The 27,602-nt window shown below is 48.2% G+C and overlaps 10 protein-coding genes across 10 annotated transcripts; 3 read left to right on the top strand and 7 right to left on the bottom strand.

Annotated features, from left to right (window-relative positions):
- Positions 1 to 219: 219 nt before the first annotated feature.
- N7529_009438 (uncharacterized protein) lies at positions 220 to 663 on the top strand (the record flags this gene model as incomplete). The annotated part of the gene is made up of 1 exon (XM_057244965.1): positions 220 to 663. The coding sequence occupies one exon, from the start codon at positions 220 to 222 to the stop codon at positions 661 to 663; it is 444 nt and encodes a 147-aa protein (XP_057093228.1).
- Positions 664 to 1,300: 637 nt separating this feature from the next.
- On the bottom strand, positions 1,301 to 2,350 carry N7529_009437 (uncharacterized protein; the record flags this gene model as incomplete). Its single annotated transcript, XM_057244964.1, has 2 exons — positions 1,301 to 1,662; positions 1,717 to 2,350. 2 exons carry the CDS (start codon positions 2,348 to 2,350, stop codon positions 1,301 to 1,303), a joined length of 996 nt encoding a protein of 331 aa, XP_057093227.1.
- A 1,220-nt stretch (positions 2,351 to 3,570) lies between these two features.
- On the bottom strand, positions 3,571 to 5,007 carry N7529_009436 (uncharacterized protein; the record flags this gene model as incomplete). The annotated part of the gene is made up of 5 exons (XM_057244963.1): positions 3,571 to 3,749; positions 3,802 to 3,964; positions 4,015 to 4,316; positions 4,376 to 4,701; positions 4,754 to 5,007. 5 exons carry the CDS (start codon positions 5,005 to 5,007, stop codon positions 3,571 to 3,573), a joined length of 1,224 nt encoding a protein of 407 aa, XP_057093226.1.
- Positions 5,008 to 5,530: 523 nt separating this feature from the next.
- Positions 5,531 to 8,848, top strand: mph1 (3'-5' DNA helicase; the record flags this gene model as incomplete). Its single annotated transcript, XM_057244962.1, has 1 exon — positions 5,531 to 8,848. The coding sequence occupies one exon, from the start codon at positions 5,531 to 5,533 to the stop codon at positions 8,846 to 8,848; it is 3,318 nt and encodes a 1,105-aa protein (XP_057093225.1).
- Positions 8,849 to 9,516: 668 nt separating this feature from the next.
- Positions 9,517 to 12,957, bottom strand: N7529_009434 (uncharacterized protein; the record flags this gene model as incomplete). Its single annotated transcript, XM_057244961.1, has 1 exon — positions 9,517 to 12,957. One exon carries the CDS (start codon positions 12,955 to 12,957, stop codon positions 9,517 to 9,519), a length of 3,441 nt encoding a protein of 1,146 aa, XP_057093224.1.
- Positions 12,958 to 14,303: 1,346 nt separating this feature from the next.
- On the bottom strand, positions 14,304 to 14,680 carry N7529_009433 (dolichol phosphate-mannose biosynthesis regulatory protein; the record flags this gene model as incomplete). The annotated part of the gene is made up of 3 exons (XM_057244960.1): positions 14,304 to 14,489; positions 14,544 to 14,624; positions 14,678 to 14,680. The coding sequence occupies 3 exons, from the start codon at positions 14,678 to 14,680 to the stop codon at positions 14,304 to 14,306; spliced, it is 270 nt and encodes an 89-aa protein (XP_057093223.1).
- Positions 14,681 to 14,929: 249 nt separating this feature from the next.
- N7529_009432 (pre-mRNA-splicing factor CWC22) lies at positions 14,930 to 17,443 on the top strand (the record flags this gene model as incomplete). The annotated part of the gene is made up of 1 exon (XM_057244959.1): positions 14,930 to 17,443. One exon carries the CDS (start codon positions 14,930 to 14,932, stop codon positions 17,441 to 17,443), a length of 2,514 nt encoding a protein of 837 aa, XP_057093222.1.
- A 252-nt stretch (positions 17,444 to 17,695) lies between these two features.
- N7529_009431 (putative MYND domain protein) lies at positions 17,696 to 19,330 on the bottom strand (the record flags this gene model as incomplete). Its single annotated transcript, XM_057244958.1, has 1 exon — positions 17,696 to 19,330. One exon carries the CDS (start codon positions 19,328 to 19,330, stop codon positions 17,696 to 17,698), a length of 1,635 nt encoding a protein of 544 aa, XP_057093221.1.
- Positions 19,331 to 20,168: 838 nt separating this feature from the next.
- N7529_009430 (uncharacterized protein) lies at positions 20,169 to 22,247 on the bottom strand (the record flags this gene model as incomplete). Its single annotated transcript, XM_057244957.1, has 1 exon — positions 20,169 to 22,247. One exon carries the CDS (start codon positions 22,245 to 22,247, stop codon positions 20,169 to 20,171), a length of 2,079 nt encoding a protein of 692 aa, XP_057093220.1.
- A 2,889-nt stretch (positions 22,248 to 25,136) lies between these two features.
- Positions 25,137 to 26,990, bottom strand: N7529_009429 (uncharacterized protein; the record flags this gene model as incomplete). The annotated part of the gene is made up of 1 exon (XM_057244956.1): positions 25,137 to 26,990. One exon carries the CDS (start codon positions 26,988 to 26,990, stop codon positions 25,137 to 25,139), a length of 1,854 nt encoding a protein of 617 aa, XP_057093219.1.
- Between the last annotated feature and the right edge of the window lie 612 nt (positions 26,991 to 27,602).

Here is a 27,602-nt window from a genome sequence, read left to right as displayed (position 1 = left end):
CGTATGTACCTTACATACATTCTAAGAAAGGAAAGTACGCTCGGGGGCCAGCCCACCTTCCCTGTAATAACGTGCTAGCTCTAGACAGAAAAAGAATCCCTGGACCCTGCCCGGACCTTTCATATTCAATTCATCAATCCAACGATTGGCATCACAATTGACCTTGCCAAAGTCCCAAAATTTCTGCATCAAGATTCGATTAACAATCGATTGCCCGAAATGTCAGGGTGGAGCAGCATACACACCTACTTTGCTCCGCAACTAAACCCAATTCAACCTCTATTCGCGGAGTGGATAAAGAAGATATTCTGGTTCTTGATCCCCAAACCCAGCAAAACTCAATCAGCAACCGATTATGAATCGATTGAGAATATGATCGACAAGACAATCAACACCGCATTCCAGAGGCATCTTGAGGAGTGCTTGACACTCAACACCCCGACCAACACCTCATTCCGGGAGCAGCTCACCCAATTGATTCACAATCGATTGGACACAATCGATGAAGCTAGATCAACGGATGATCCCACCCACCACAATGATCTCATTCTCATCGCGAAAATACTCACCGACATGGTAAAATGCTTGGAATCGATTCAGAATCAGTTGCGCAGCATCAATGCCCTGGTGAACGAGTCGGAATCGAAATCTTCAACCATTTGAACCTTGACCTTCATTATGGACCCTCCACTTTCAACAAACTGCTGACTCGACTGAAGTCAACGTCCCGGACCCCCGATCAGAGCCAATCGATTATACATCAATTCCCTTGACCCCAAGCTCTGCAAAACGACCATCATTATCGAACAAATCTGCTAGGGTGGCTCTGCGGGGGGTTTCATTGTGTCTACTCTATTAGCATTCTGTACATTATACATTGGTATATCATATGACCAAACAGAAGTCCCAACTATAATTTGCTAGTCTTTTGTAACTCTAGCCAGGGCTCAGACGATAAAATACATATTCAGTGAAGAGTGGAACGCTAAAGGCAGCGCACTCTAGGTACACGGGTTGATATGACACAACGTAGATAGCCTTTCGTCATGCTGGCGAAACATCTCTCGACTTCTAGTTCTTCTTCTTTTATAAACGAATTCTAGTCGAATAAGTCATACGTTTATAACTTTCGGGGCATCTTTCTAGCAAATTATCAAATTATCAAAGAATGTTTATTTAGAGTAGAGATCATTTCGCGAACTACAGGTGTCACCTATATCTAGGGGATTGCTAATACCATCCGGTTATTTCCCTAAACCTACAGATATAAACTACAACAAACCCCCAGACCGCCCGATCTCTAAAACCCATTCAAATTATTCTGTGCCTTAATCACCTCCCCCTTATCCACAAAATCCGCTAAAATTAAATTCGGCGCACGCCCATATAACCCCGCGCACAAACTCGCCTGGGCACCAATACTGCCCACCCCCGTCGCAGCATTAGTTCTTGCCGCCTTATCCCTAGCTGGAACCTTCACACCGAGGATATCAATGTCCAGGAAATGATTAACCAGACCCATGCGACCTGTAGCAGAGGCGCCAGAGGGTCGATCAATACTACAGCTTGAGAAAGAGGCATCTATGACGTCGTATGCTGTTTCAAAGTAGTAGGCGAACTCATCATGGATGTAATTTACTTGTTTGGTGTTGGCACCGTAGTCTGTTTGAGTCAGTGTTATACTCCGGTTTCAGGTTGAGTTTTGGAGGATCGTACCCAAGAACACGATTAGTCGCTTTCCAATCGAGATTAAATCGCCTAGTGTCGGCCAGTCGGCGATTGACAGTGGGCTTGCAGAAGGGTTATAAGCGTAAGAGACGATCCCACTGCTGGTAAAAGTATCGCCGAACTCGGTGATTGATACCGAGTCGCCGTTCGTTAGGAGGAGGGTGACGACCTCGTTGGGATTTGCATCTAGCCATTTTTTGATGGTTGTCAAGAATGATTTGAGCGTTCCTGCATCTTCCAGGAAGCATGATGTGTGGCATAGTTCTAAGGTATTCTTGTCGATAATGGAATGATGGGTTTGAACCTGCAGATATCGGATCCCCATGTCAAGTTGGGCTTTGATATTGATGTTTTGGTTCTGCTGGGGCAGAGGCCCGACGAATGCTGAGTCGTGCGATCCTACGAATGTAATGTTTGAATAGGATCGCGTGCAGTACTCGGAGCGGCCGTTGCAGGCTGCCGCCGCTAGCGTTGACATTGACGCTGAGGCGGTTGAAGATGTTGGTACCGAAACAGATGCCTGCGGTACAAGTGTGCTTGTTCCTTGCAATGCAAGCACAGGGTGGAAGAGCAGGATGAGGCTCAGCACTGCCCGTGTCAGTCCATAGTGAGCTGAGGCCATGGTATTTGCGGTCCCGTTTCGTACTTGTGAAATATTGTTGTATATTTGGAGAAAAAATAGATAAAAGTACCCCTTATTCGCGTCTTTATCTATTCTCGCAGCCCTGTAGCCCGATGTATAGCAGATTTTATCGGTCACGTAGGCACGACCGCTGATCTCGACAGGGTGATGATTTCACGCTTGTTCTCACATTCCACATGTTGATCATTGACAAATGAAGAATTTAGAGAAAACAAAAACTGATCAAGTTCATGTGAGACTTTATACCGGGGTAGGGCTTGGATGAATCTCCTCGTGACCCGTGTTAGGTCATCCCTCTGTTTCAACCCCGGCAATCTTTTCATGCTGTCTAAACCAACTGGGTGTCTTATTTGCTGCAGGGGGTTTTTATAGGAGTTAGAAACTATCTATATTTGACATAATCACAAAATCAATAATATTAATTGTTTGGTACTATTATACAACATACATGATTCGGGTTTGAAATGGTCTGGAATACCAAGAGCCTTTCAACGATAATTTCTACTTTAACAGGCAACACCTAAACCACCAAACTCATGAGGCATTTCGAATAGGCCTTAAAAAAAGGACCATTGGACTTTTTTTTTGTGGTGGTGTAAACATAAAATGCAGACAGGTACATCATCGACATGGCGGGGATTTTGTCTGCCGAGATACTGAGCCGTGATCAAGTCCAAAACACTCAAGCCTTCTGACGCACTTTCTTTTCACAAAAGCCCACCATAGGGGCTGTGAGCGTCTAATAGCGGGTAAGACACCAATAAAATCAGGTCGTCCCAGACCTTCAAATGTCGGTATGATATTGCCCTCCAGACTGCGCAGCACCCTGAACTGCTGGACGGCAGTTTTTAGATACATTTCAAATTCTTACATTTCGAGTTCTCTTTTTTGGGCTGGCAACGGTATGTAACCCATAGGTCTCTGCGGTTATCTCTTAGCTGATTTCGAGCACAAGACCAAGCCCAGGCTAATCTACCTCACAGTTCAAGATAGGATCATTTCCGCTCAATGTTCTGGTTAAGTGGAGATCAATCAGCTTTTGGCTTCAACCGCGGTAATTTTGTTTTCATCAGCGGCTCATGGCTTTAGCTGTTCGGACTTGCATGCCTTGATTCTAGATTGCTGAGTGGAGATAATTCTGGGTCCACTGATCTATTGTTGGATTGCTCGTATCCCCGACAGTTCACGGTCATATTCAATTATGGTGAGCATAGCCATTCATCCGCTAACAACTCTCTAGCAGAACTTCTTTCCGCTGGCCGCCACTGAAGCATTTTGCGCATGAAGACAAGAAAGAGCTGTTGCGGTTTACCTTGCAAAATTCCCTCCTTCTGCTCCAAGGTAGTTGATGGAATGGGAGCCGCTCCCTTCCAATTGCCTTGAATTGACTGATTAGTGACAGGACGTGTAGAATATGAGAGAGAGCGTACCCTCTAAATCAAAGAATTGTGTAGCATAGTCGTTGTTCTGTAGCATTTCTCTAGGTGGCGGCCCAAGAATTGCAATTATCTCAGCGATATGATGAGCACTCGAGTCTTTATTATTCGAATCTTTAGCGTAGAACAGTTGGTCCTGTTGGAAAATGTCCCATGTCTGGAGAAGTTAGTTGCATTGTTGAGAAATGGATTAAGCGGCCCACTTACGATAATCGCTAGATTCCATATATCAACTTTTTCATCCCAAGTCGTACGTAGCAAAATTTCTGGAGCTCGGTATCTATATGGTTGAATGTCACCATCGTAACGGGCAGATCCAAAACGAGCTTGGCCAAAGTCACATAAAACAGGTCGGCCATAGTCGTTTGTTCTATTGAGTTTGCGAGATGCATAAATCACCCGATTTCCAACGACTTTCTGGAGACTAGGATTGGATTTCTCTCCTTCCTCAAACTCTGCCAATATTAACTCATCCTCAATACCGAGCATGACGTTCTTTTCCTGTATGTCTAAGAGCGCGTTAGGAAGGACGAGTAAGCTGCGAAAGATACGTAGGTTCCTATCATACCAGTATGGATGATGCCAGCTTCTGTATGTAGGTAGTCAAGAGCGAGTAGAAGATGGATCAAAGTCATTTTCACTGCTCCTTCGGGTAGTATTTTGTCAACAAACCGATGTCTGAGGTCATATAGCCTTATGCCTAGAGGCTGGTGCACAATAACCTGATAACGCCCTTTCGCATTGGCGATCTGAAAGTTATCAAGCGCTGTGCGAACAAGCATGGCGCCAGCATGGGAGGTATTAGCCGCGTTAATGCGATCGTAGAGTTCGAGTCTTCTTTTTCCTTCAAGCAAGTCGCGCCCAAAGACCTTCAAAGTGGCATACTTGTGCTGTCTGCACAATGTCAATTCTTGATTCAATTGTGCGGAGCATCAAGAGAACATACGTGAGATCCTTGCATAGCCACACCGTTGAACAGACACCAAATCCTAGTTTTCCAATGACTTGGTACCTAGTCTGGAACGTTTCACCGATTTTTACAGGATAAAATCGATCCTGAAGATATTCTGGAAGCGATTCTTCTTCCAACTTGTCGTTTGGATCGGGCGGTTGGCTATCTGATGGAGTGAAAAGCCGTCTGAAGGAGGCAGATCGCAGGGAAAAAAGATGCCTAAGCGGCCGACCATGTAGACGAAACATCGCAAGCTTAATAAAACCGGGGATAAATTTTGGCTTTAGACAGGGGCAAGGCGACATTTTATAACGAACGACAGGGGTCCGGCTTAGAAACGTACGGAGGTGTTAGCGGCCAGGGGTCAGATACATTTGATCTCTAGTATCAATGCCTGAGGGTCCCTGTACTTTGCTTATTAGGGAATCTTTTATATCAATCTATGTATATTAATGTCTGGGTACAAAGAATGCATTTGATCGCTGGCCGCTATACACCTTCGCAGATCAGTCCTGGCACGAGAGGCATATATACAGACATACCTTAACGCTTTTTCCAAGCTGTCAGAAATTTTAAGATTGAGTACGATTAAGAAGCTTGTTCAATCAAGATTAGATTTGAGATACACAACTGTGTAAAAATATACGTAGAAACTACGGAGTACTCCGTCGAGATGTATACTTCAGATGCAAACCCGGCAAACATTGAGGTCACCTGATTACGCGACGCGACGCGATTAACTGCATGGCATCATGTCATTGCTGATCAACTATGGCGATGTCGACAGATTCGGAGTCGGATTATTTTGATGATGACGACTTCGTAGTTCCCTCAAGCCAGGATGGGCCCTCCACCCATCCCCCAAAGCGCCGTCGCGTTGAACATAAGCGGGGAGATCAAGGCGACGGTTCCTCGGTCGATTCGTTTTCAGATATGGAAGATGATGATTTACCATCTCGGCGTCGGGACTCACCTATCGACTTTGAGGAACACCACGGCCGTTCCAATAACAAGAGCTGTGTGTTGAGAAATGCTCATATCGAGAATGAAATGTTTGTCACACAACTCACACAGCCCTCCTCGAGTCCAGAACGAATAAGAGGTCCACGATGGCAGAAGCCTAGTGCGAAACCACCCCCACCGAAATTTGATCAGCACTCAGTACAACATAGTGGAAGGGAGGCACAGAATTTGGTCCATGATGATGATGATGATGATGAGGGGTTCAGCGCTGCTATTGCGGCTTCCTTGAATTCCTTTGAGGAAGAGAAAACAAACCGAGCAAGTTTCCAAGCCCAAGGCTTTTCGAATATGGCTCAGATGAGATCTGCTCCCCAGCAAACGACAAACATGCCCAACACAGCAGATGTTCCGTTTGATTTGGATGAAATACCCGACGGTGCATTTGATTCCTCACCAGCATTGTCACCGGTAGCACGACCACGAACGTTTGAACCCGTCGCCCCACATTTCAGCCAAACCAGAGCTCCAATCCGTCAACAAAATTTACGGCAAAGCACCTTGTACGGCATGATTGCTGCAGACCCCGAACCCTCGGTACGCCAACAAGACTGGGGACCCCCACAGAAGGATGAACCGCCGACCCAACACAAACTTGTGAAGGAGGCTATGGGCACATGGATTTTTCCCACAAATTTGGGCAAAACGAGAGATTATCAGTTCAACATAACCCAAGCAGGCCTGTTTCATAACTTGCTCGTGGCCTTGCCAACTGGTCTGGGAAAGACCTTCATCGCAGCTACGATCATGCTCAACTGGTTTCGCTGGACGGAAGACTCGCAAATTATATTCGTAGCGCCTACAAAACCCCTGGTCTCCCAGCAAGTATCGGCATGTTTGGATATCGCCGGAATACCGCGCTCAGCGTCAACCATGCTGACGGGAGGTGCTTCACCCGGTATTCGTGCCGAAGAGTGGAAATCGAAGCGAGTTTTCTTCATGACTCCTCAGACTCTGATCAACGATTTAAAGACCGGAATTGCTGACCCAAAGCGGATTGTCTTGCTGGTCGTTGATGAAGCTCATCGCGCGACGGGTGCATATGCATACGTGGAAGTAGTCAAATTTCTTCGACGTTACAATAACAGCTTCCGTGTTCTCGCCCTCACAGCTACTCCGGGCTCGACGGTCGAATCGGTGCAGGCAGTTATCGATGGTCTGGATATAGCGCGAGTTGAGATTCGCACAGAAAACTCGATTGACATTCGTGAGTATGTACATGATCGCAATATTGAAATCGAAACATTCGAGAACACAGATGAAATGATTTTCTGTATGGATCTCATGTCTACGGCTTTGAAGCCCCTGCTTGATCAACTGCACACCCTCAATGCTTATTGGGGACGTGACCCAATGGGACTCACTGCATACGGTCTCACAAGAGCGAGGCAGCAATGGATGCTATCCGATGCTGGGCGAAATGCCCATTTTGGTCTTAAGGGCAAAGTCAACGCCATTTTCAGCGTCCTTGCTAGCTTGGCCCACGCCATCGATTTGCTTAAGTATCATGGCATTGTGCCATTTTATAAACACGTCAGCCATTGGAAGTCTGGCGGCGAGGGACAAAAGGGTGGAGGTGGCAAATATCAAAAGCAAGTTGTGCAGGATGAAAGTTTCAAGAAACTAATGGGCCATCTTGAACCTTGGAGCAAAAACCCGGAATTCATTGGTCATCCTAAATTGGAATATTTGAAGTCAGTAATCCTGAACCATTTCATGGACAGAGGCGAAGGAAAGGAGACGGCCGATGGCATGGCCGAGCCAGCAACCCGTGTCATGATCTTCGTTCATTTCCGTGACAGCGCCGAAGAGGTCACGAGAGTGCTCAAAAGATACGGACCTATGATTCGGCCCCATGTCTTCGTCGGTCAATCAAGTGCCAAGGGCTCCGAGGGCATGGACCAGAAAACCCAACTGCGGATAATTGATCAATTCAAGAAAGGCACATACAACACGATCGTTGCTACCTCGATTGGCGAGGAAGGATTGGATATTGGAGAAGTGGATCTCATTGTGTGCTACGACTCCTCAGCATCGCCAATTCGTATGCTGCAGCGCATGGGTCGAACGGGTCGTAAGAGAGCCGGTAACATCACATTGTTGTTGATGAAAGGTAAAGAAGAAGATTCCTACGTCAAAGCCAAAGACAACTATGAAAAGATGCAACAAATGATCGCCAGTGGCTCCCGGTTCACATTCCACGACGATCGTTCCGCCCGCATCTTGCCCGCGGGAATTCGTCCGGTGCCTGACAAACGACAAATCGAGATTCCTCCAGAGAACTCACAGCAAGAACTTCCTGAGCCGAAACGCAAGGGTCGAGCGCCAAAGCGACCCCCCAAAGTCTTCCACATGCCCGATGGCGTGGAGACAGGCTTTACGAAAGCTTCGACTTTGGACGGCGACAAACCTAAGAGGAAAGCTGCTCCCAAAAACCCTACTCCAAAAAATTTTACTTCCCAAAAGCGCGCTCGAACCCCCACACCTGAACCCGTGGACATCCCACCCATCGAGGATGTAGTTCTCAGCTCGAGCGCACAAAGGGATCTAGAGAAAAACTACCAGAATGTCGGAGCCACGTCTCCGCAGTTCATTCGATTCCCTCGAAATGACGCGTTCCCACACCTGCAGCTCGTGCCCAGACCTACAAATAAAGTGAAACATGGATCTCACACGCGGCGCATGATAGCTGCATTGAAAAAGATGGACGAGGCCGACCCTGCCTGTGATAGTCGATACAAGGAAATTCTTGCCCGTGAACCGCCGATTTCAGACAAAAATAGTCTTTGGTTCGAACCACCGGCCGAGAAAGTAAAGGTCAGTTGCAAGCATTTGAAAACACCTTCCAAAGCGACTTCCAAGCATGCTCCAGTGAAACAACCTGTACTCCCTGCTGGCGGGGAGGTCTTTTCGCTATTGTCTCCGGATCCAGAACCGAAGAGGTCGAATCTGGACTTTCTGGATGACGATTTTGATGACGATTCGGATTTTGAATTGCTCGATGCGAGTGTTTTGTTTAGTAGTACTCGAAAACCGAGTGCTGCTGTTCTTCAGGATAGTGACGAGTGATGCATATTAGCGTTGGATAATCTGTTGATAGAAGTCCAAGGTTGGATTAATGTTACTTTCCAATGCAAGGATATAGTTCGGTCCATTAAAGCTTTACAACGTGAACCCTAATTGCACTTCCTTCCAATAACAGCTACTTGCGCAGTTTGTTATAGAAGGAAAGGATGAAGGAGGTCCCAAGTTCAATTTATAGCCAAAAAGGACAGGTAGAAAGAGGGACAGTAAGTAAGGCCAAGAAATCATACCTGAATATGACATGTCGCCAGACTTTGTAGACGGGATGTGTAAGCAAATGTAGTTTGTTGGTGCTTTGCAGCTGTCAATTTCTTAGCGAGTGTATTGAATTCTAAACTAGGACATATCTCATGTTGAAGCCCACACCTAAACGAAAAATCAAAACCATCTATCGAAACGCCAAACGGGGCTGAACCAGGGGGTATTTGGGTATTTGGGTATTTGAGTTTGTGAACGATATCAAGCGTTTAAGCAGGAAAATGAAGCCGAGAAAACCACCCAACAAAGGAATGGCTTTATGCATATGTTAGGTGTTTATTACGTTCGCGAAAAGAAAGAAAGAAAGAAAGAAGAAAAAAAAAAGTATTGAGCTCCATTGCCGAAAGCACATCTAATCAGAGTGAACAAATGGAAAAGTAAAGAACGGACGAAGATCAAACGCGGTCTCGGGCGAAGTCGAGAACCTCGCAGTCGTCTTCGAAGAAGCCATCATCGGCTTTGAGAGGAGTCGAGTGTCTCTTCTTTCGACGGGTTGTGATAACGACTTCTTCCACGTTACCCGTGCTATTGCCGAGAGTAATGAGATTTTCGATATCCCCGCCTGCACCAAGCGAGTTGCCGTGTATAGCGGCGTGCTCGACCTCGTCGACATGGTCATCAATGCTGCTGTTGAATGACCGGAGATGGACTTTCGTCATGGGGATATCGTTGCCAAAGACCCATTGCCCGCTTGGCTCGCTTCCCCCGCTGCCGGCGGTGAACACGCTCAAGCCTACCCGTTGGTCGGTGTGAAATGGTTGGTAGGGGGTGTTTGTCTCGATTTCGGCTTGCGAGAGGGGTTGGCAGAGGGCTCGGGTACTGGGTTGAGAGTTGGCAGATGGTAGTGAGATGGTAGCGTGGATTGCAAGGTCTGGGTCAAAGGCAGACATGGGAGCGGGTCCACAGGGACTTTGCAGGTTGGTTGGTAGCTTGATCTGAGATTCCTTTCCACCGACAACGGAGTGAGGTTGGCGGTTCTTGTGACCAGACACGGCAGCGCGCTTGAGACGGTAGAGTTTGAAGAACCCGCCATCTACAACACCAAGGAAGATCATTCCCTTGTTGCAAATCCATGTTACTCGAGAAGGAGCAGGGTCTCGAGCGAGTCCAGGCAAATGCAGGCGGTTCTCGCCCACGTGGCGTAGGGTGTTGACAGTACCTGTGGCGGCACCCATGGACTTACTCAGGCCGGCAGCAACAACCTTTCCGCTCTTCACGCTAGCAGCAGATGGGAGCGCAAATCCGCTCATATTAGGGAAGGCAGCACCCGTGGACGGAACCCGACCTCGCACAGCAGAAAAGAAGGGCTGCGTCTTACCACCTACCAACTTCATCGCTGCTGATAGTGGATTGCCACCAGCAGTTTGACTGGCCATGTCATCCGACATGGAGTCAGTCGGTGGTGGCCTAGCTTTAGTAGCCTTTCCCCGGCGGAAGGGAGGCCACTGGAAAGCACTTCGGGGCAGATCGAAAACGTGAATAGTACCCTTGCGTGTAATGACAGCCAGTCGATCACCCGTTGGTGCAGTCCAAATCACATCAACAATGCTGGAAGTAGTCAAGCGTGCGTATCTGGCAACTTGGCGCACATTGGGATTTTGACCAGTTTGGTCATCGGCCATAAAAGCCATGGATCGGCAATGTTTGAGTTGCATCAGATCCCACACATACTGGACATCACCCTTCTTACTGGCTGTGAAGAGCATCAAGCCATTTGGGGAAAGCGATAAGAAGCTGCATCCGTTGGGTACCTGGAACGTTGACACGGGGTGGGTAAGGACATTTCGGATATCCGTGCCGTCCTCGAATCGCTTCAAGTCGATGATGGAGACAGTATCAGGTTCAGTGGCCGAGGCCTGTGTATCATGACCGTGTGTCGGCGGGAACAGCCCGTATCCTTGCGTTTGGGGATCCGGACCCGGGGGCGCCCGGCGTGGAGATGTACCACCTGCTTGCTGAGCATTCCAATAATTGTTCCATGCCTGCATGCCTTGGTCGCCCATCCAGCGAGCACCCCTGACAAGCTCTTGGGCAACGCCTCTAGCCATCTTGTCGAAAAAACTTTCACCTTCGCCTACATCAGTCGCACACGACACTGAAGGCACGGTGGGAGGACTGCGAGTGTCGATTCCTGGAACTTTTCCGTGAATCAAACTTGCAGGGATAGACCCCTGGATCGAGCCTCGGTAAGACGAGGATGGAGGGGCAAATGCTAGCCATCTTCCCTGGACAGCCAAGATCGGCCTTTCTAGGGCAGAAGCACGGTGAGGGGAGTCTGAGCGAGCCCCTTCTGGGTCTGTAGTCGAGCTTGAAGAAGTCGAGTACCGACGGGTTTCTTTTGATTGAACCCCAGTCCAGGTCTTACCTAGGCACTGGTAAGGATTTCCCTCGCGCGACAGAGCATGTCGATAAACATAGACCTCACCACTCACACCTGAGGCCAGAATGATGTACGCCCCCGATATGAATAGTTTCAAACTGCCGACAGCTGGGGGTGCAAATGACGGGAGACCTGGAAGATTTTCCAGAGATGGGACAGGCTTGCTTGTGAATAAGGTTGAAATATGTTCACCAGTCCGGAAAGAGTAAACTTCAACGCGAGTTTGGTAGAAGTGGGTTTCATCTCGTCCACGCTTATCATTGGAGTGACCTCGGATTACAGAGGGAGCAATCTCGTTGGCGTCTGATGTTGCGGACGAGATACGGCCTTCCTCCTCAGATGGGGGCATTGGGCCGTGGACTATGACCGCAACATGGGGTCTAGATGATACGAATGGATCACTTGAGGAGTGACCGGACAAAATTCTAGCTTCTGTCACACGGCCGTTGAGCCCGGTGATTTGTCCCACTAGCCTGGTTCGACGATCTTCGATAGCGATGATATCCAATGCACCATCTGTTCCGACCAGCAAGACGTTCATTCCCGTCCGCGAGGCTTTGGGTGATAAGCTGGGCAATGTATCAAAGCTGCAGAAAGTGTAATTTCTGTCGGTGAGTGATCGATTCTGGTTTGGAAGGATGTCGATCTCTGGGGCTCCGAAGAAGTGAGCCTGAGGAAGATGAGGCAGGGGAGCTTGATTGCTCATTGGGCTTCCATAGGAATGACTCTTCCGCCTATCCACAGACTGTTGTCTCGACTGCATGCTGCTTCGATATCCATGACCATAGCCATTGCCATAGCTAGATGGTAAGGTTCGAGTCTGAGGTGATGCGGAGGAGGGGTGCATGAAACCGCCTCTTCCTTGAATAGTAGGGAAGTTCAGGGGCGAAGCATTAGGAATATCCCCATCTATGAGATCGGTGGGAGGACTCTTCCCATAAGGCACCGATTGTGCCCACGTATCGGTGCGGGTAGCAAGATCGTCACCTGCAGGTTCATCGAGCGAATCAAACGCGTCGAGCGCAGGTGACGTGATAGGTGGGATTACATGTTCAACAGGTTCTTGTTGGGGTTCGGGTTCGGGTTCAGGCTCAGGTTCATGCTCATGCTCATGCTCAGGTTCAGGTTCAGGTTCAGGTTCATATTCAAGCTTAGGGGGTTCTGGTACTGGGAATGATGGCTCCACCTGGGGCGGAGAGGATTCCGGGATGCTATCCATGTAATCAGACGTTAACGGCGCGCATTCATCGGAACGGCAATCACCGGTGGGCACATACTCATCCGGTGGAGATTCTGCCGCTGCCTTGGCTGCCTTATTCTTCTTGGCTTTCTTCTTTTTGCTCTTCCCACTTGGTTCATGCTCTGGAATGGCTCGGGGTTCCGGAACCCAGGAACTCTCGTCTTCAAGAGACCGGCTGTGCTGGCGGATGAGATCGTCAGGTGCTGCCGGGGGCATTCAAAAGATTAGGCCTCGGAGAAGAGGCGATAGAGAGGCAAAAAGACGATACCGCTCTCAGGACCTTGGTTTGGTCTGAGAACGGGTATGCAGGATCGCTCTAGGGATCCTAGCTGGGACCTTGGGGGAAGGATAGCACTAAGGGGTCTTTCTCTAAAGATCAGTTATGATCAAACATCTTTGTTCATGTCCATGCATACCTGGATACACAAATATCCAAACCTGAGGATGAGGAAGCAAATACCACCTATGGCGTATCTAGAGCGGAGATCACTCTAGACCCGCGGGGAAGCTTTGATAAGAATGATAGAGATGACACAACAGCTTGATGAGATTCAAGCTGTGTAATAAAAGTAATCCAAAATGACTTGCATCTATAGAAGCAAGTTGAATAAGTTGAGAGAAGATGAGTCAAAGAAGAAGAATGATGTTATGGTTTCGCGATAAGAAGAGGGGGGGGGAGCTGACTCCGGGGTCACCAGTCAGGTACGGGGTTGCCTATGTAGGCTAGAAGTATTTCATTTAGGGGGGTAATTTGTTTCTGAGTCAGAAAATGGATTCTAATCCTCTGACATAGTCATTCTGATTGGAAGCATGATCGAACATAACTAATTCTCGGACATTCTTTCTAACCTTTTCTTTCTTTCTTTTCTCCAATCCAGACTCTACAATAGCCCTTGTGCTTTGTCTCTGCATATGAGGGGAAAGGCAAACAGTGCAAACCACGATAAGCCCCGGCTTAGTCATCTTCTAGACCCCGTGATGGCCCAAATGAAGAACCCATTTCCATGGTCTCTCAGTATCTTCATTATCTTCCCTTATAATTTTTGTTCCTTGATATTACTCTGTTACTCCTTGCTTTCATAAAGGACCGTGTCCAAACCATGTGTCATTCCTAGTCATTCCTTGTTTGTTTTGGTCAATAAAGTTGGTTCACCGTTGAGGCGTGGCTGGGAAGCGTCATCGTTGGTTGAGCCGAGGTCACGGGTCTTTCGCGTGGTATGGCCATGACGATGGTTCCGAACAGGCGTGAAGGCAAAATGCGATATGAATATCATTGGCCACAAGATTCGGGAAACATAGGCTTGGTTTGATTGCCGAAACTACGTGGCCTGGTATGCGTTGGATACCCCACAGTCCTCCGCTTAGGAAGTATTGTTCTCAACGATACTCAACATCAAGGGTACCGGTACGCAAATCACAACGGTATAAAGGGTATAGACGCTCAACAGAACGAAATTAATTAACTGAGATGGAGTTTTGATAGCCGCAAGGCTGAAAATGGCTCGTGGTACACAGTGCTGTCAGAGGTCGCCCTCTCCTCCTGATATAATATCGTCGATCGCTTAGGTCTTCTTCTTGGCTGCGGCCTTAGCCTTAGCTGCCTTCTTCTTGTTGCTGTTGATCATCACAATGCCAATAAAAGTGCCGACCACGGCAGAACCCAAGAGTGTGAGGATAACAGGGATGCGGATGGCCCAAACACGGGGAGGGAAGATGTCGTGGAGAGGGTGGCCGGGGTCAACGAAGGGCTGAGTAGTGGATATCAGCAAAGGCCACATTAACCATCAATTAGCATAGCATACCATCAATAAAGTCCACGCGGTGTAGTAGAGGAAAACCGCGGTTGCGACCAAGAGCATGACGGATCCCACGAGTTGGCCGAGCTACAGCAAAATTAGCCAGATATACCACATTTAATGGAATTGAATCAATTCACCATTCTGATAAAGAGTGAATAGTAAGAGCAATTAAAGCGAAATTGAAAGAGCGTCGATGAATCCTGTTGACAGAACTACTAAGAATCTCAGGAGCTTCCGTTGCTAGTTGGCCTCTGGGTCCACGGTCACGTGCTGCTAGAGCTTTCTCCTTCTGGATCCTTGAATCTTCTTACAACTTCAATCCGGTCGAGATTCGCAACCACCCTCCGGTGCACTCAAGTCCTTTTTGGAGGTTTCTGTATTCATTGAAAATGTCCGATTCGGATGTTCTTCAGTCTGCGGTGCGCGTGCCCACGCCTCCCCCGGGCGCGTCGTTTTCACCAGCCGCAGCCTCTCGGAAACGCTCTCCTCCCTCTCGTTCTCCCTCCCCGAACCGTCGCCGTTCGCCTCCCGGAGATTCCACCAGAGATGGCCCAAGTGCCTCAACTGGCGACCTCGATGAAAGGGAGCGGCAACTCGCTGAGCGCCTTCGCGAACACGAAAAGCGCGAAGCAGCGCGCAAACCGATGACCGAGGAACAAAAGCAAGCCTCGGCCAAGGCGGAATACGAAAAATTGCTCAACATGCGATCTGGTGGTACTTACATTCCCCCGGCTAGACTCCGTGCGTTACAAGCGCAGATCACGGATAAGACCAGCAAAGAGTACCAGCGCATGGCATGGGAAGCTTTGAAGAAGTCGATTAACGGTCTGATCAACAAGGTCAATGTTTCTAACATCAAGTATATTGTGCCGGAACTCTTTGGGGAAAACTTGGTGAGGGGTCGAGGCTTGTTCTGTCGGTCGATCATGAAGGCGCAGGCGGCCAGTTTGCCCTTCACTCCGATTTACGCGACGATGGCAGCAATCGTCAATACCAAACTCCCACAAGTCGGCGATTTATTGCTTTCCAGATTGATTGTTCAATTCCGCAAAGCGTTCAAGCGAAACGACAAGGCAGTTTGCATCTCCTCTACGACATTTATCGCACACCTTTGCAACCAGCAAGTTGCCCATGAGATGCTGGCAGCTCAGATCCTCTTGCTTCTATTGCATAAGCCAACGGACGACAGCGTTGAAATCGCTGTGGGACTCACCCGAGAAGTTGGTCAGCATTTGGAGGAAATGAACGCCCCGATCGCACTCGCCGTGTTCGACCAATTCCGAAACATCCTACACGAGGCCGATATTGACAAGCGTGTGCAATATATGATCGAAGTGCTCTTCCAGGTGCGCAAGGATCGCTACAAGAACAACCCAGCTATCAAGGAAGAATTGGATCTTGTGGAAGAGGAAGATCAGATCACCCACCGCGCTGGATTGGACGATGATTTCGAGACCCAGGACACCTTGAATATCTTCAAGTTTGACCCAGAATGGGAAGAACATGAGGAAGCCTACAAGAAGTTGAAGGCTGAAATCTTAGGTGAAGATAGCGACGAGGATGGCGAGGATGGTTCAGATGAGAGCGAGGAAGAAGAGTCGGACACCGAAGAAGTCCAGATGGATATTAAGGATCAGAGTAACACTGATCTAGTCAACCTTCGACGAACCATCTATCTCACGATCATGTCCAGCATTGATTTCGAAGAATGCTGTCACAAACTGATGAAGATCAACCTGCCGGCCGGGTTGGAGCACGAACTTCCGTCCATGATTATTGAATGTTGTTCCCAAGAACGGACATACTCCAAGTTCTACGGTTTGATCGGAGAACGATTTGCCAAGATCAACCGTCTTTGGTCCGACCTGTTCGAGGCTGCTTTCGCCAAATATTATGACACCATCCATCGTTATGAAACCAACAAACTCCGCAACATCGCTCAATTCTTCGGCCATTTGATTAGCAATGATGCCATTGGCTGGCACGTCCTGTCCGTCATCCACCTCAACGAAGAGGAGACCACTTCTAGCAGTCGTATCTTTATCAAGATCCTCTTCCAGAACCTTGCAGAGAACCTCGGTCTGCCCGGCCTGCAGGCCCGCTTCAGAGATGAGATCCTCCGCCCCAGCTTCGAGGGTCTTTTCCCAACAGAGAACCCCCGGCACACCAGGTTCTCCGTCAACTACTTCACCAGTATCGGTATGGGTGTATTAACAGAAGACATGCGCGAGCAACTCAAGAACGCGCCTCGCCCCGCACCGCCAGCCCTGCAGGCACGGGCTTCTCGAAGTTTGTCACGCACTCCATCCGATCGATCCCGCTCCATGTGCTCTACATGTACCGGATCCCCACACTCTCGCCGCTCCCGGTCTCCATCATATTCCCGGTCTCCTTCCAGGGGCCGTGGTCGTTCCTACACCCGCTCACTCACCCCATCCTCCCGGAGCCGGAGCTACACTCCCTCCCGATCTCGGTCCCCAGTCCGCCGCCGTCGTGACGTATCTTACAGCCGATCCCGGACTCCCGCAGGACGTGCTCGCTCCCGCTCGGTTTCTCGCACTCCTGCCAAACGCCGAGCCCGTTCCCGTTCTCGCTCCTACGACTCGCGGAGCCCGAGTCGTAGTCGCAGCCCCTATCGCCGCCGCTCGGTTTCTCGGTCTATCACACCACCCCGTCGCGGCCAAAGCCCACGCCGGAACCGCAGCTACACCAGATCTATGTCACGATCTGTCACGCCTCCTCGTCGCGAGCCTGCGTCTCGGGGAGCAAAGCGGACCTCTGAGTCTGTGTCGCCTGCCCCCCGTCGGAGACGCGATGTTTCGGACTCTCGCTCGCCACCTCCTAAGCGTCGGGACGAATCACGGGGTCGAAGCTCCTCCCGGACACCACCTCGTCGTAGATAAATTACTGTGATGTGATATTTTAATCGCGGAGTTGAACAGTCAAAATCTCGAACTGTTGATAATGAAATAGTGCAGTTTTGGAGCGAAAATATGAGGCTGTTGTTTGACGGTGCCTGGAATTCGGAATATAGGGAATCATTAGCAATTTCATATGGTGTACTTCTACGCTTTCATTTTGTCCAAGCCATCCAAAACATATTATGTTGTCAAAAGATACTCTCTATAAACATCTATATACAGGCCATACCAACCTTAAATCTCCCCAGCTTCCCAAACACACCGATCACACAAACAAGTGCCTCCCAAAGCGCCAGAAGCCCACTCTCTTCTCTTAACTACCGGCAACCCAATGTCGCAATAATGATTCAGAATTTCCTGATCTTTCTTAATGCCTCCAGGCCTCAACTCCCTGACCTCCCCCTCCCTAGACCAAACAGCCGTCTCATCATCCCGTCTCGCCCGGAAATTAATCTCACTACTCCACTCCCACGTCACATTGGGATCACACGAGTGGTTTGCCAAACACCACAACGGATGCACAGCACACAACTCCGGCCCACCGTCCCAAGTACTAAGTCTGCCGGACGCCGTACCCCGGAACTTCGCATACAGCGTATTCAACACCCACGTATCAAACCGACACAGCTCCACATACGGATCAAGACCCATTTCATCGAGAATCCTCTCCGGCTGGAGCACATTCAGCTGGAACGAAAACGGCAGCGTTGCTTCCGCACTTGTCTCCGTCCCCTCGATATCGAAATCGTGGAAATCACCCCAGATATACTTCACCTCAGGCAGCTCCAGCGCGTGCTTCTCCTGCGTCGCAGACATCGCAATCGCTCGCCCCACCAAAAGCAGGTACAGGTAATCAGCCTTATCCGTCGGATCAGCAATATCCTTTCCGATAGAATCCAGCCCATCCTCCAGTCCACAGATCGCCCCGTGGTACACCTCCTGTGCGGTGTCATGGCACTCCTGGCTGCAGAAGATGATATCCACGCAGTCGCCTTCGCAGGCGACGGGCGGGCTTTTGGCTGAGAGATCCGGCAGCGGCGCGTTGCATGCGTCGCAGAGATCGTCGTGCAGGCGGTTCGTCGCTGTCAGCAGGGATGATTCGCGCAGGATGATCTCATCTGGGGCGATGTCCTCTTTGGCGAAGAGGCCCAGTTGTACGGAGACATCCATGTTTTCGTCTGCGGTTGCGTGCAGGACTGGGAGGGCGACGGCGCGGACTTCGCATTTTGGGGCGATTGTGGCCAGTCGCGAGTTTAAGAGCTGCAAGGTTTCTGGGGAGCGGCGATCTGGCTCGTGCTCGTTCCAGGGGTAGAGGATTCTGCGGGCGAAGCCTTGGCTGGGAAGTTTGCTTGAGTCGATGGAGGAGAGATCTAGGTCTGTTTCTGTGCTGGTGCGGGATTTGTAGATCTCTTTGATGCGGTTCATTTGTTCGTTTAGAATTTTTGTTGCGGAGGTGTTGGTTTGGAGCAGGGCTAGACCGCGGACGCCGAATTCAAAGGCATCGCGGTAGCAGCCGCAGTTGACTAGACTGCAGACTAGGAGGGTGTAGACCTTGTCTATGATTGCGTCGTATTCTTCTTGGGTGATGGGGACTGTATTGTCTTCTTCATCGGACTCGGAGTCGGACTCATTCGACTGTTCGACCTTGGAGGGGTCTAATTTCCGCTTGGCGTGGAATTCACACTCATCTGGGTCAATAACGGACTCCAGTAGGGCCAATGCGCGGTACGCGTCTGCGGAGGCTAGGTCTGGGAAGCCTAGCTTTTGGTAGATGAGGCCTCGCTCAAGGTGGTGGTGGGGATTGTGGGGGTCAGCGTAGAGCCTGGCGGTGACCTCATTGCGAGCTTGCAGGGCTTGAGAGGCAGACATTGTGTATTTTCTCTTGCTAGAAGAGATATTGCCGTTTTATGTGCTGGTTTCTACCGGATCAAAGTGATATATGTATCCAGCATCTGGTTTCGGTATCAAATAACAGGTTAAAAGTCAGGTGGAATCAATTCACCATTTACAATGAGTTAGAACGATTTCATACAACGCAAAACGAGTATTATTCAAAATCGAATCTGCTCTGCCCCTCTGTAGATGCGGGCAGGTTCTTCTTATCGCCGAAAATTTCTACGATAAGAACAGTCACGTGAATATATACTTCTGGGTTACAACATTGACTTTTTTTCATTCAACAGCCAGTATATGCTGTAATAAATGTTATGTTCCTTGGGACAGAAGCCTCTGCTATGGATCCACAGCTATAACATCACTGTAACTGGAAAATGCTGACTGCGTTGCATGGGGAAACGAAATCATTTTATCCGCAACAATGAGAAACCATTTGATATCAACTCCTAACGCCGTTTCTGCCATGGGCACATAGGAATGACCGTAGAGCGCGGTAGATTCCTCGAGTTATCTCCCTTGAGCCAATCTGTATCAATGGTATATCTGTTTCTCAAGAGGAGCAGAAGGCAGAGTCTGCGAATGGCAGACTTTCTCAAAATCTTAGTTTGAGTGGAAAAATAAGGTAGTCAAAGGTCAGAACTTGTGTCAAAGTAGGTCCTGAGATAAACGGAAGAAATTTTTTGTTCCAATAACTTCAACAAGATCTCCAGTCTCATGTATGATCCATACATTGAAAGCAAAAGCAACAAGCAAAGAACCTGGATCTATCAACTGACTTGGGAAAGGGTGACCATGTCTTACTAAAAAGTCTTCAAATTTCAATGGTGCCATATCTCGAAGATCGAAGAATGCCTGAGCCTACTTCCCCTTGAGACTTGGCCCGCATCTTCTTTGCGCCCTCCTCGTTCTTCAATCTCACATACAGATTCTCGAGCAAATCCACAGTGTAAAGCGTACTGGCATGCATTGGCCCCAGAAACCTTTCCTGTCCAAATAACGCACGTAAAAGAAGGCTCTCCGCCTCGATGTCGTCTCCAATTTCCAGCTTGATGAGTGCAAGAGACCGCATCGTGGCGCATGTCGAGTTACATTCTCCCCAGTTCTCCAATTTTGCATTCAGTATTTGCTGTACAAGTTCCATCGCCTTCTGGAAGTGACCTTGATCAAAATACAAGGCGGCCAAATTGCTTGCTGCTTGTAGGTACTGGGTGTCGTTGGATCCGTTGAGTTCCCACATTCTTTTGACCACATACTCCAACAGCCTCGCGCTTGCTGCGTGTAGTCCCATCCTTCGGTAGACTGTGCCAAGCTGTTTCATGGATTTCAAGACTGAAGGATCGTTTTTGCCCTGAGTGGATGTTTTTGTTTTGATCGCTTGAAGAAACATATCTCGAGCTTCGGGATATTTCACCTGATCGAAAAAGCAACCACCAAGCTGGTCATATATGTAGGCCACTCTGGGATTGGAATAAGACGGTTCATGGTTTTCTTCCCGGGCTGCCGCTAATGCCTGGCAATAAAGTCTCTCAGCAAGCTCATATCGCTCAAATTTGACAAGGAAAGCGGCGAACATCAGCATTGTGTCAACTGAATCGTAACTCAATTCTTGTGAGATTGTTTCGTTCGTGTGTTCAATGAGGGTTTCAATATGAGCTAGTAGCCACTGCCGGCGACTAAATGGCAAAACATCCATATTTTTGAATTGTTTCCGGAGTAGGGCAGTGAGGGCGTCAATCGCCGCTTTGAGAAACATACTTCGCCGGGACGCCCCAAGTCTCATTTGAAGCCATTCTCTGATCACTGGATGAAGAGATAAACACACGAAACCGGAGCTATCCTCGAATTCCTGCACGAGGGAGATTGCACGCAACGAGTACAACATGTCACGAAATTTGCTGGAGTCCCAAAGACCATCTGTCAGACAACTTTGCGCCCATGAAAGATGCTCCATTTGACCATCTGCAGCGTCAACCGCCGCGACTCCCATCTCGTCGGAAAGCTTGGACGAGTGAAAAAATGCAAAAAATGACAAAATATCTTCACAGCCACTAACGACCTTCTCTGTCTCCTGGAGTGAAAGTTCGAAAGTTGTCCGAACACTGAAGTATACATTTGAGCCTGCCCTTTGGTGCGTGTTTCGATCCCACCACCAAGATGGGACAGACGTCCACATCTCATCTCTGGAGAATGTTTTGTATTGGTCTAAGAAGGTGGCGAGATAAAGTTGTCGAGTTTTGATAAAGGTGGTTGTTTGCTCTATAGCCAAGGGCAAGGACCCGAATCGGCCAAGAATGGTAATCGCCTGGGCTTGACTGGCTTCGGTTCTTTCATAGCCTAGTCGTTGGAAAAACAGGTCCAAAGCTTCTTGTTGCGTCATTTGGTTCAGGAGTATGGTGGTACCTTTCGAGCAAGTTACACCCCGATGGCGACTTGTTACCAAGACCGTTCCAAGTTGCGCAGGTACCATCGGTATAAATGCTCCGATGTCAGGAATGCGAGATGGGAAGTCGAAATTGTCCAACACCGCCACCCAGGGAATATCCAGTCCCGATATTTCATTTTTAACTCGGTCTACTAATTCTGCCTGTTCGGAACTGGTTCCAGGAAGGGTCATTCGAGATGCGATTTTCTCGTAGCTGCTCAGCAGAGACTCCCGGCTAGAGGCATCGAGCCAAAAAGTGGCTTGGAATTTGCCGGATTCCAAAGAGCGTCGGCAGTATTCGTGAACGAGTTGCGTCTTTCCCAAACCGCCCATACCTAGGATCACTACCGCTGACCCCATTGTGTTTTTATTGCCATCCACGGCACGATCAATCTCCCCCAGTTCCTCCTCTCTTCCAACAAAAGAAGGGACTTGATACAAGTCCATACACGGATCGGCTTCTTCCATCCTAGGTGATTGTGTTTGAAGTGTTGAAGAAGTATTGATGTCGCGGAGTGCCAGTAGAGTTGTTCCCGTCGACTTAGAAGATTCAAGAGCGCCTTGAATTTAGAGGATCCTTTTGGCATGTTCAGGACTGGACTCAGACGGGGTAAGAAATAGACTCAAGCAAATTTCGGGGTGGGGTATCTATAGGAAGTCTAACACTATAGTGCTCCGGCAAATTAAAATGCCAAGTCTCATTCTGCATCATTTCGTCTTTGTTGTGCTGATTGGGCGCTAGCGGGTCTGATGGCGTTCGTTGTGGGTAATGTGGGTTTGGTGACGGCCATCCACAGGGGTTTCTAGCCAATGAACAGGCTCTTCAGTTCCAACCGTTCCAACCTGACCCCTCGAAACCATCGTTTCTATTCCGTGAAATGAAGTTCTGGCTAATGAGAGAGTTTGGAAGCGCTTAGATTGGACATGTATCTGGATCATAATCTGAGACGTTAGCAATACGGTGACGACATAAAATAATAGTTGGAGCAACAGATAGCCAGTCAGCAGTCATGAGATATTCACCTTTTGGTCTTGTATAAGTATGGTTGGTCACACACGGCACGTTTCGTCACACTCAGTGTGTCGGTCACGGACCCTGACAGCCATGGCAGACGATTCTAGCTCCCGGGACACTTTTCATCAAGGAATATGCTAATTGGTAAACGGTCATAATTAAATTAGAGACTCATAAATTGGCTAGTCACGGTTAGAATCAAGGACAATGAAATGAAACCCATGACTAACCCCCCGAGGCCTTTCGAAATCACTACAGGAGGTCTTTTGAAGCAGAACAAATTGAATCAAACCAACTGGAATAGTCTTTAGGTTGATTAATTAGCTCCATTGTCTTCATCTCTGCTGGCTTTTATCCTTCGCTTCTCATTAGGCAAACAGGTGGTGATTAAATGTTGCAAAAGATCCGTCACATTTGCTGAGTGCTGAGAAGCGTGCGTATTTTCCAATTAGACTTTTGAGTTAACTGAGACACGTTGATCCCGATTGCTTCAATAAGCATTTTCACCGCACAAGGAGACCATTGACAATTGGCTCGACACCTCTGACAAGAAAACTAAAGATGTACACCTCGCTCAGATGACATCTTGACATCTTTACACACAAGACAAACTCAATCAAGCAACGCAGGCAAGCATTAGCGTGAGGAAATTCTCGGAACAACGCGAGAGCCAATCGTATTAGCACTTGACGGTAGCTTGCGGGATTAATGGGTAAGAATTAGATGTGTAGATCAGAATTAGCGTCGTTGGCGTGACAAGTGGTGCAGGAGTAAGCGCTATGCATTTATCACGCACCAGCTATCACGTTGCAACGTTGCCGAGATAATTCACGGAAACACGACCATGTCTTTACAAGTGACATGGCATGTCCATGACCTAGCTAATTTAATTTAGTGAATGTTGGATGACCTGCCACTGGAGGTCATCAAATCGAACACACGTCTGCTCTTTGTTTTTGGTTTCCAACACCTTTTTCACTATCGCTCTGGTTTAGGGTGAAATTTTGTGTCGGTGACTGCTAATTCGCTAAAGCATTGCAACTATCTTTGAAAGGAGACTGGTATGAATATCTAATTGTAACGTATGTAACAATACAGGAAACCTCAGAAGAAGAAGAAAGAAAGGTAACGCGATGTTTTAAAAGGGGTGGGTATGCCTACCTACGAAGATGGTACAACTTTTTAAAGGTATACTTGGATTGAACTATAGGCATATATGTGTATAGTCTTTGATTGCATCCTTTTAAAGTGTGGCTCAATTCGCCAAGTTAAAGTAAAGAAGATTCACCGTGAGCATTTTGTGATCTAATGCCCTAAGGCCAAGAAGGAGAAAGGCTATACAAGATTGGCGTCCGAGGGTGGGTTTTCAAAGAAAGTATTTGGTACTCGATTAACATCTTCCGATTGACTTGATAGTTGATTGAGGCTTTCCAAAGAACGCGAAGAAAAGAGCCATAAAGACTAAGTCTGTAGACGAGATCTTTTGTGAAGTTTGTTGCTCGTCGAACGTTAATAGTTCTTATTGATTAGGGGCATTTCTATCTCTGAGAGTTGCTGATATCTAGGCTGAGTCAGGGAAAAAAAGCACAAACTATGATCCTATAGGCCTTACCGCTTAAGGAAAGAGTTCTTTAGTATGATTTTTAGTTATTACATTGCGTAAAGTCCATGTAGTCGAGTTAGTAATATGTACCCCCGTTCGTTGAGATTTCGGTAAGCTTTCAGGGGTGTTAGACTTGGTTAGCTTAGTTAGAAATGCTTCAGCATTACCTAGGTCTACCAATGATAGTGACATATACAAGACCAACACACTTTTAGCGTATCGTCTTTAACTATTAGTTTTTTCGTGTCCACAGCTCCTAGGAGCACTATTTGAGACTGTCTACTAGTAGTAAATCTAACCGACACTTTAAATGTCTTAACAAAAAAGATCAGGTCTCGCTCCCACTCTACACTCGAAAGGTATTTGAATTTTCTAAACAACCTTGGAAGGAATGTTGGCTAATCCGGAAATACATTAAGGCATTAATACTGCAATAAGAAAAGCTCCACCGAAGGGAGCCTAGATACTTACTATATTTGCCTTAATAGCTCTAGAGAGTTAACAAATGGTTAACTAGTAGAAACTATAACACTACGAGTTAATTATATGTTATGGGAATTCGGGGCGCAACCACTACACATATATAAGCTGATACTATCTTTGTTACTAGGGTCAAATCTTCAATCCAACATGAAAAGCTCCTCTGATGGAAGCCTATATACGTACTATTTTTGCCTTGATAGGGCAAGCAAATATTGAACTAACTGCAGTTTTTAACGTATACTGCACCGACGCTCAATCAAAGCATACCATTGCCATCTTGGTCAACAACCTTCCCTCGTACACAAACAATACCTGTGTCTTCGTCTACAGTAGTCTTTATTGAGATTTCACCCAAACCACCGTCTCCTTTCTTCCTCCAAACGATAGGAATATGATCCAAATTAGCATTCCCATTCCGCTCTGCATATTCCGCTATTCCTCGCCCACCATCTGATGCCCCAACTACTAGCATCCGATCGTCCAGATAATCAAATATAGGCAATTCCCTCCATCCACGCATGCGAATAGCCTCGGCAATAACCAAAACTATAATTATAACTATGATAGACGCGCTCGAAATGATGTATCCTCGTGATCCAACACGAAGAGCAGCAACGTACACAAGTGTTGGCGCGGGCTTCTTGAACCCAGCGACTATGCTTTGTGCAGATGCATAAGCTACCAGCATATCATCAAGTAAAGAGGTAAGGGCGTTCTCGACCCCCTTCATTATGATTGCCGACTCGGTGATGTTTCCCTTCGTTGAATTCGTGATAGAGGTTCGATAGTCGCTGATACTCGCGTTGAATGTATCGCCAACCGTCGAGCGGTAGAAACACGTTTGGTCATTTGATATGAGTTCCAGCTGTCGCATCGTGACGTGCGTTATGTTGTGATGCGGATCGATGTCGTGGACTGATGTCGAGGACTCAATTACCTTGCGCACGGTAATGTTGCGATCGCTGATGTTCACTGTGACATTGAATCTTGTCGGAACAAACGTAACGGCGCATTGAACTTTGTCGAGATCGCTGTAGTAGTCGCCTGCTGCGAACGCCATGTATCGTTTTGCAGTGTGCGTGGACGGTTGCGCTGCAACGCCGATTGCGACGATCGCGCTGGTGCTATAGCCTATGTAACTAGAGTATTCCCGATCGGTGCTATCTGGAAGCTTGCCTTGGGCGGGATAGACGACGTCCTGTCCATCCGAGAGGATGAACTCTGAGCTGCTGTTGTGGATGCAGGAGACGGTGGTTGACAAGCCGATTTCACTGTAGGTGTAATTGGTCGCTCGGAAAATGTCGAGCACGGACTGATCGAGGAGCCCTACGCTTGATCCTGCGCTGTATGAGCGGCCGTAGTAGGTGTAGCGGGTGTTGTCGAGTTTATTGTGGCTCCGAACGCCGCCATCGACCGGCGAGGCTGAGTTGGCCGAGGCGAGCAATGATCCGAGGAGGCCTACTCCGACGGAGAAGGTGAAGTGGCCATCTGCGTTGCGGACGTTCAAGCCTGTCCGATCGATCTGACTTGGATATTCCTGAATCAGGCTGATGTTGGACCAGTCGGGGACATGAATGGTGGTGTTTCGAGTGCCGATGGCATTGATTGGGGTCAGGGCGCCCGTCCATAGAGCAGAGAAAACGGTTGCAACGTTGCTGAGTAAGAGGGTGATCAGGATCATCCAGAAGGGCTGGCCCCAATTTGTTGTAGGAGTGGAGAGCGCTGACCAGAAGCCAAGCATGTTGAGCGAAACGGGGGCTTTGGTGAAATGGATTCGTGTTGCCAGATTGATAAGTCGACAAAGTGCGAAGACTTCGAGGCCCGCAAGGATAGCTGAAATAACCTGCACCCCGGTTTGGACTGATGTTCGATATTCATTTACAACCGTATATAGGTTTCCGGGTAAGTGCCAGTCGATAGCATCGCCGTATACGAGAAGGATGCTCAGCGTCAGGGGAATCAAGAGTGTTATAAATAAGAGGCTAAAGATCAGATGCTCGCCACAACATCTGGCGGTTTGTCGTCGATGTTTTACTGGATACTTCTCTCCTGGCACGGACGGGAAGTTGAAAAGAGTTTGGCCTTCATCGTCCGACGGGCCGGCATGCATAGCGGAAAATGATCCCTCAGTATAATGATGAACACCCGATCCAAACCAAGAACACGGTAGGAAATCAACAACAAATGCTATTGCCTCCCGAGGGGAACTCACTCAGCATTTAAAAGGTTTTTCCCCGCCTATGAAGCGAGCAAGGATGTTTGTCGGTCAGGTTTTCATCCTACCCACTGTGCATTAGTTGAGGACCTAGCCCCCAAATCGTCTCCACGGTCGAGGAAAAGCACTCAATATTAGAAGGAGACCTACGTGATCTTTGGTATCTATGTAGCCTGTGGTCCATATGTGCTAAGTATCTTCCTATCATTGGCCATGTTAGAACGTTAAATGGGGCCACCGCAATTAGAACATGTTTCAGAGAGGAACAATAAAGCGGCAATTGCACGCGGTTAATTGGATGTGGCGGAGATGATCAAAGCTAGCGCGGCAACACCCATGCAGCAAATTACGCCGTATACAATTAGCTGAATTGCTATCCGACAAGTCATCTTTAGAAAACGTCAATCATTTAATTTCGATGAGAGCCGCGGGGGGAAAGGTTATAACGGCGTGGGGAGAGAGCCTTTATGTTGGTGATTGGAGAGTTAGGTTGCGGCCAGGGGAATC

This window comes from Penicillium soppii, assembly GCF_028829465.1.
Source record: "Penicillium soppii strain IBT 18220 chromosome Unknown utg000007l, whole genome shotgun sequence".
NCBI classification, from domain to species: domain Eukaryota; kingdom Fungi; phylum Ascomycota; class Eurotiomycetes; order Eurotiales; family Aspergillaceae; genus Penicillium; species Penicillium soppii.
Note: the sequence above shows the minus strand (reverse complement) of the source record. Positions and strands in the feature narration are given on the sequence as shown.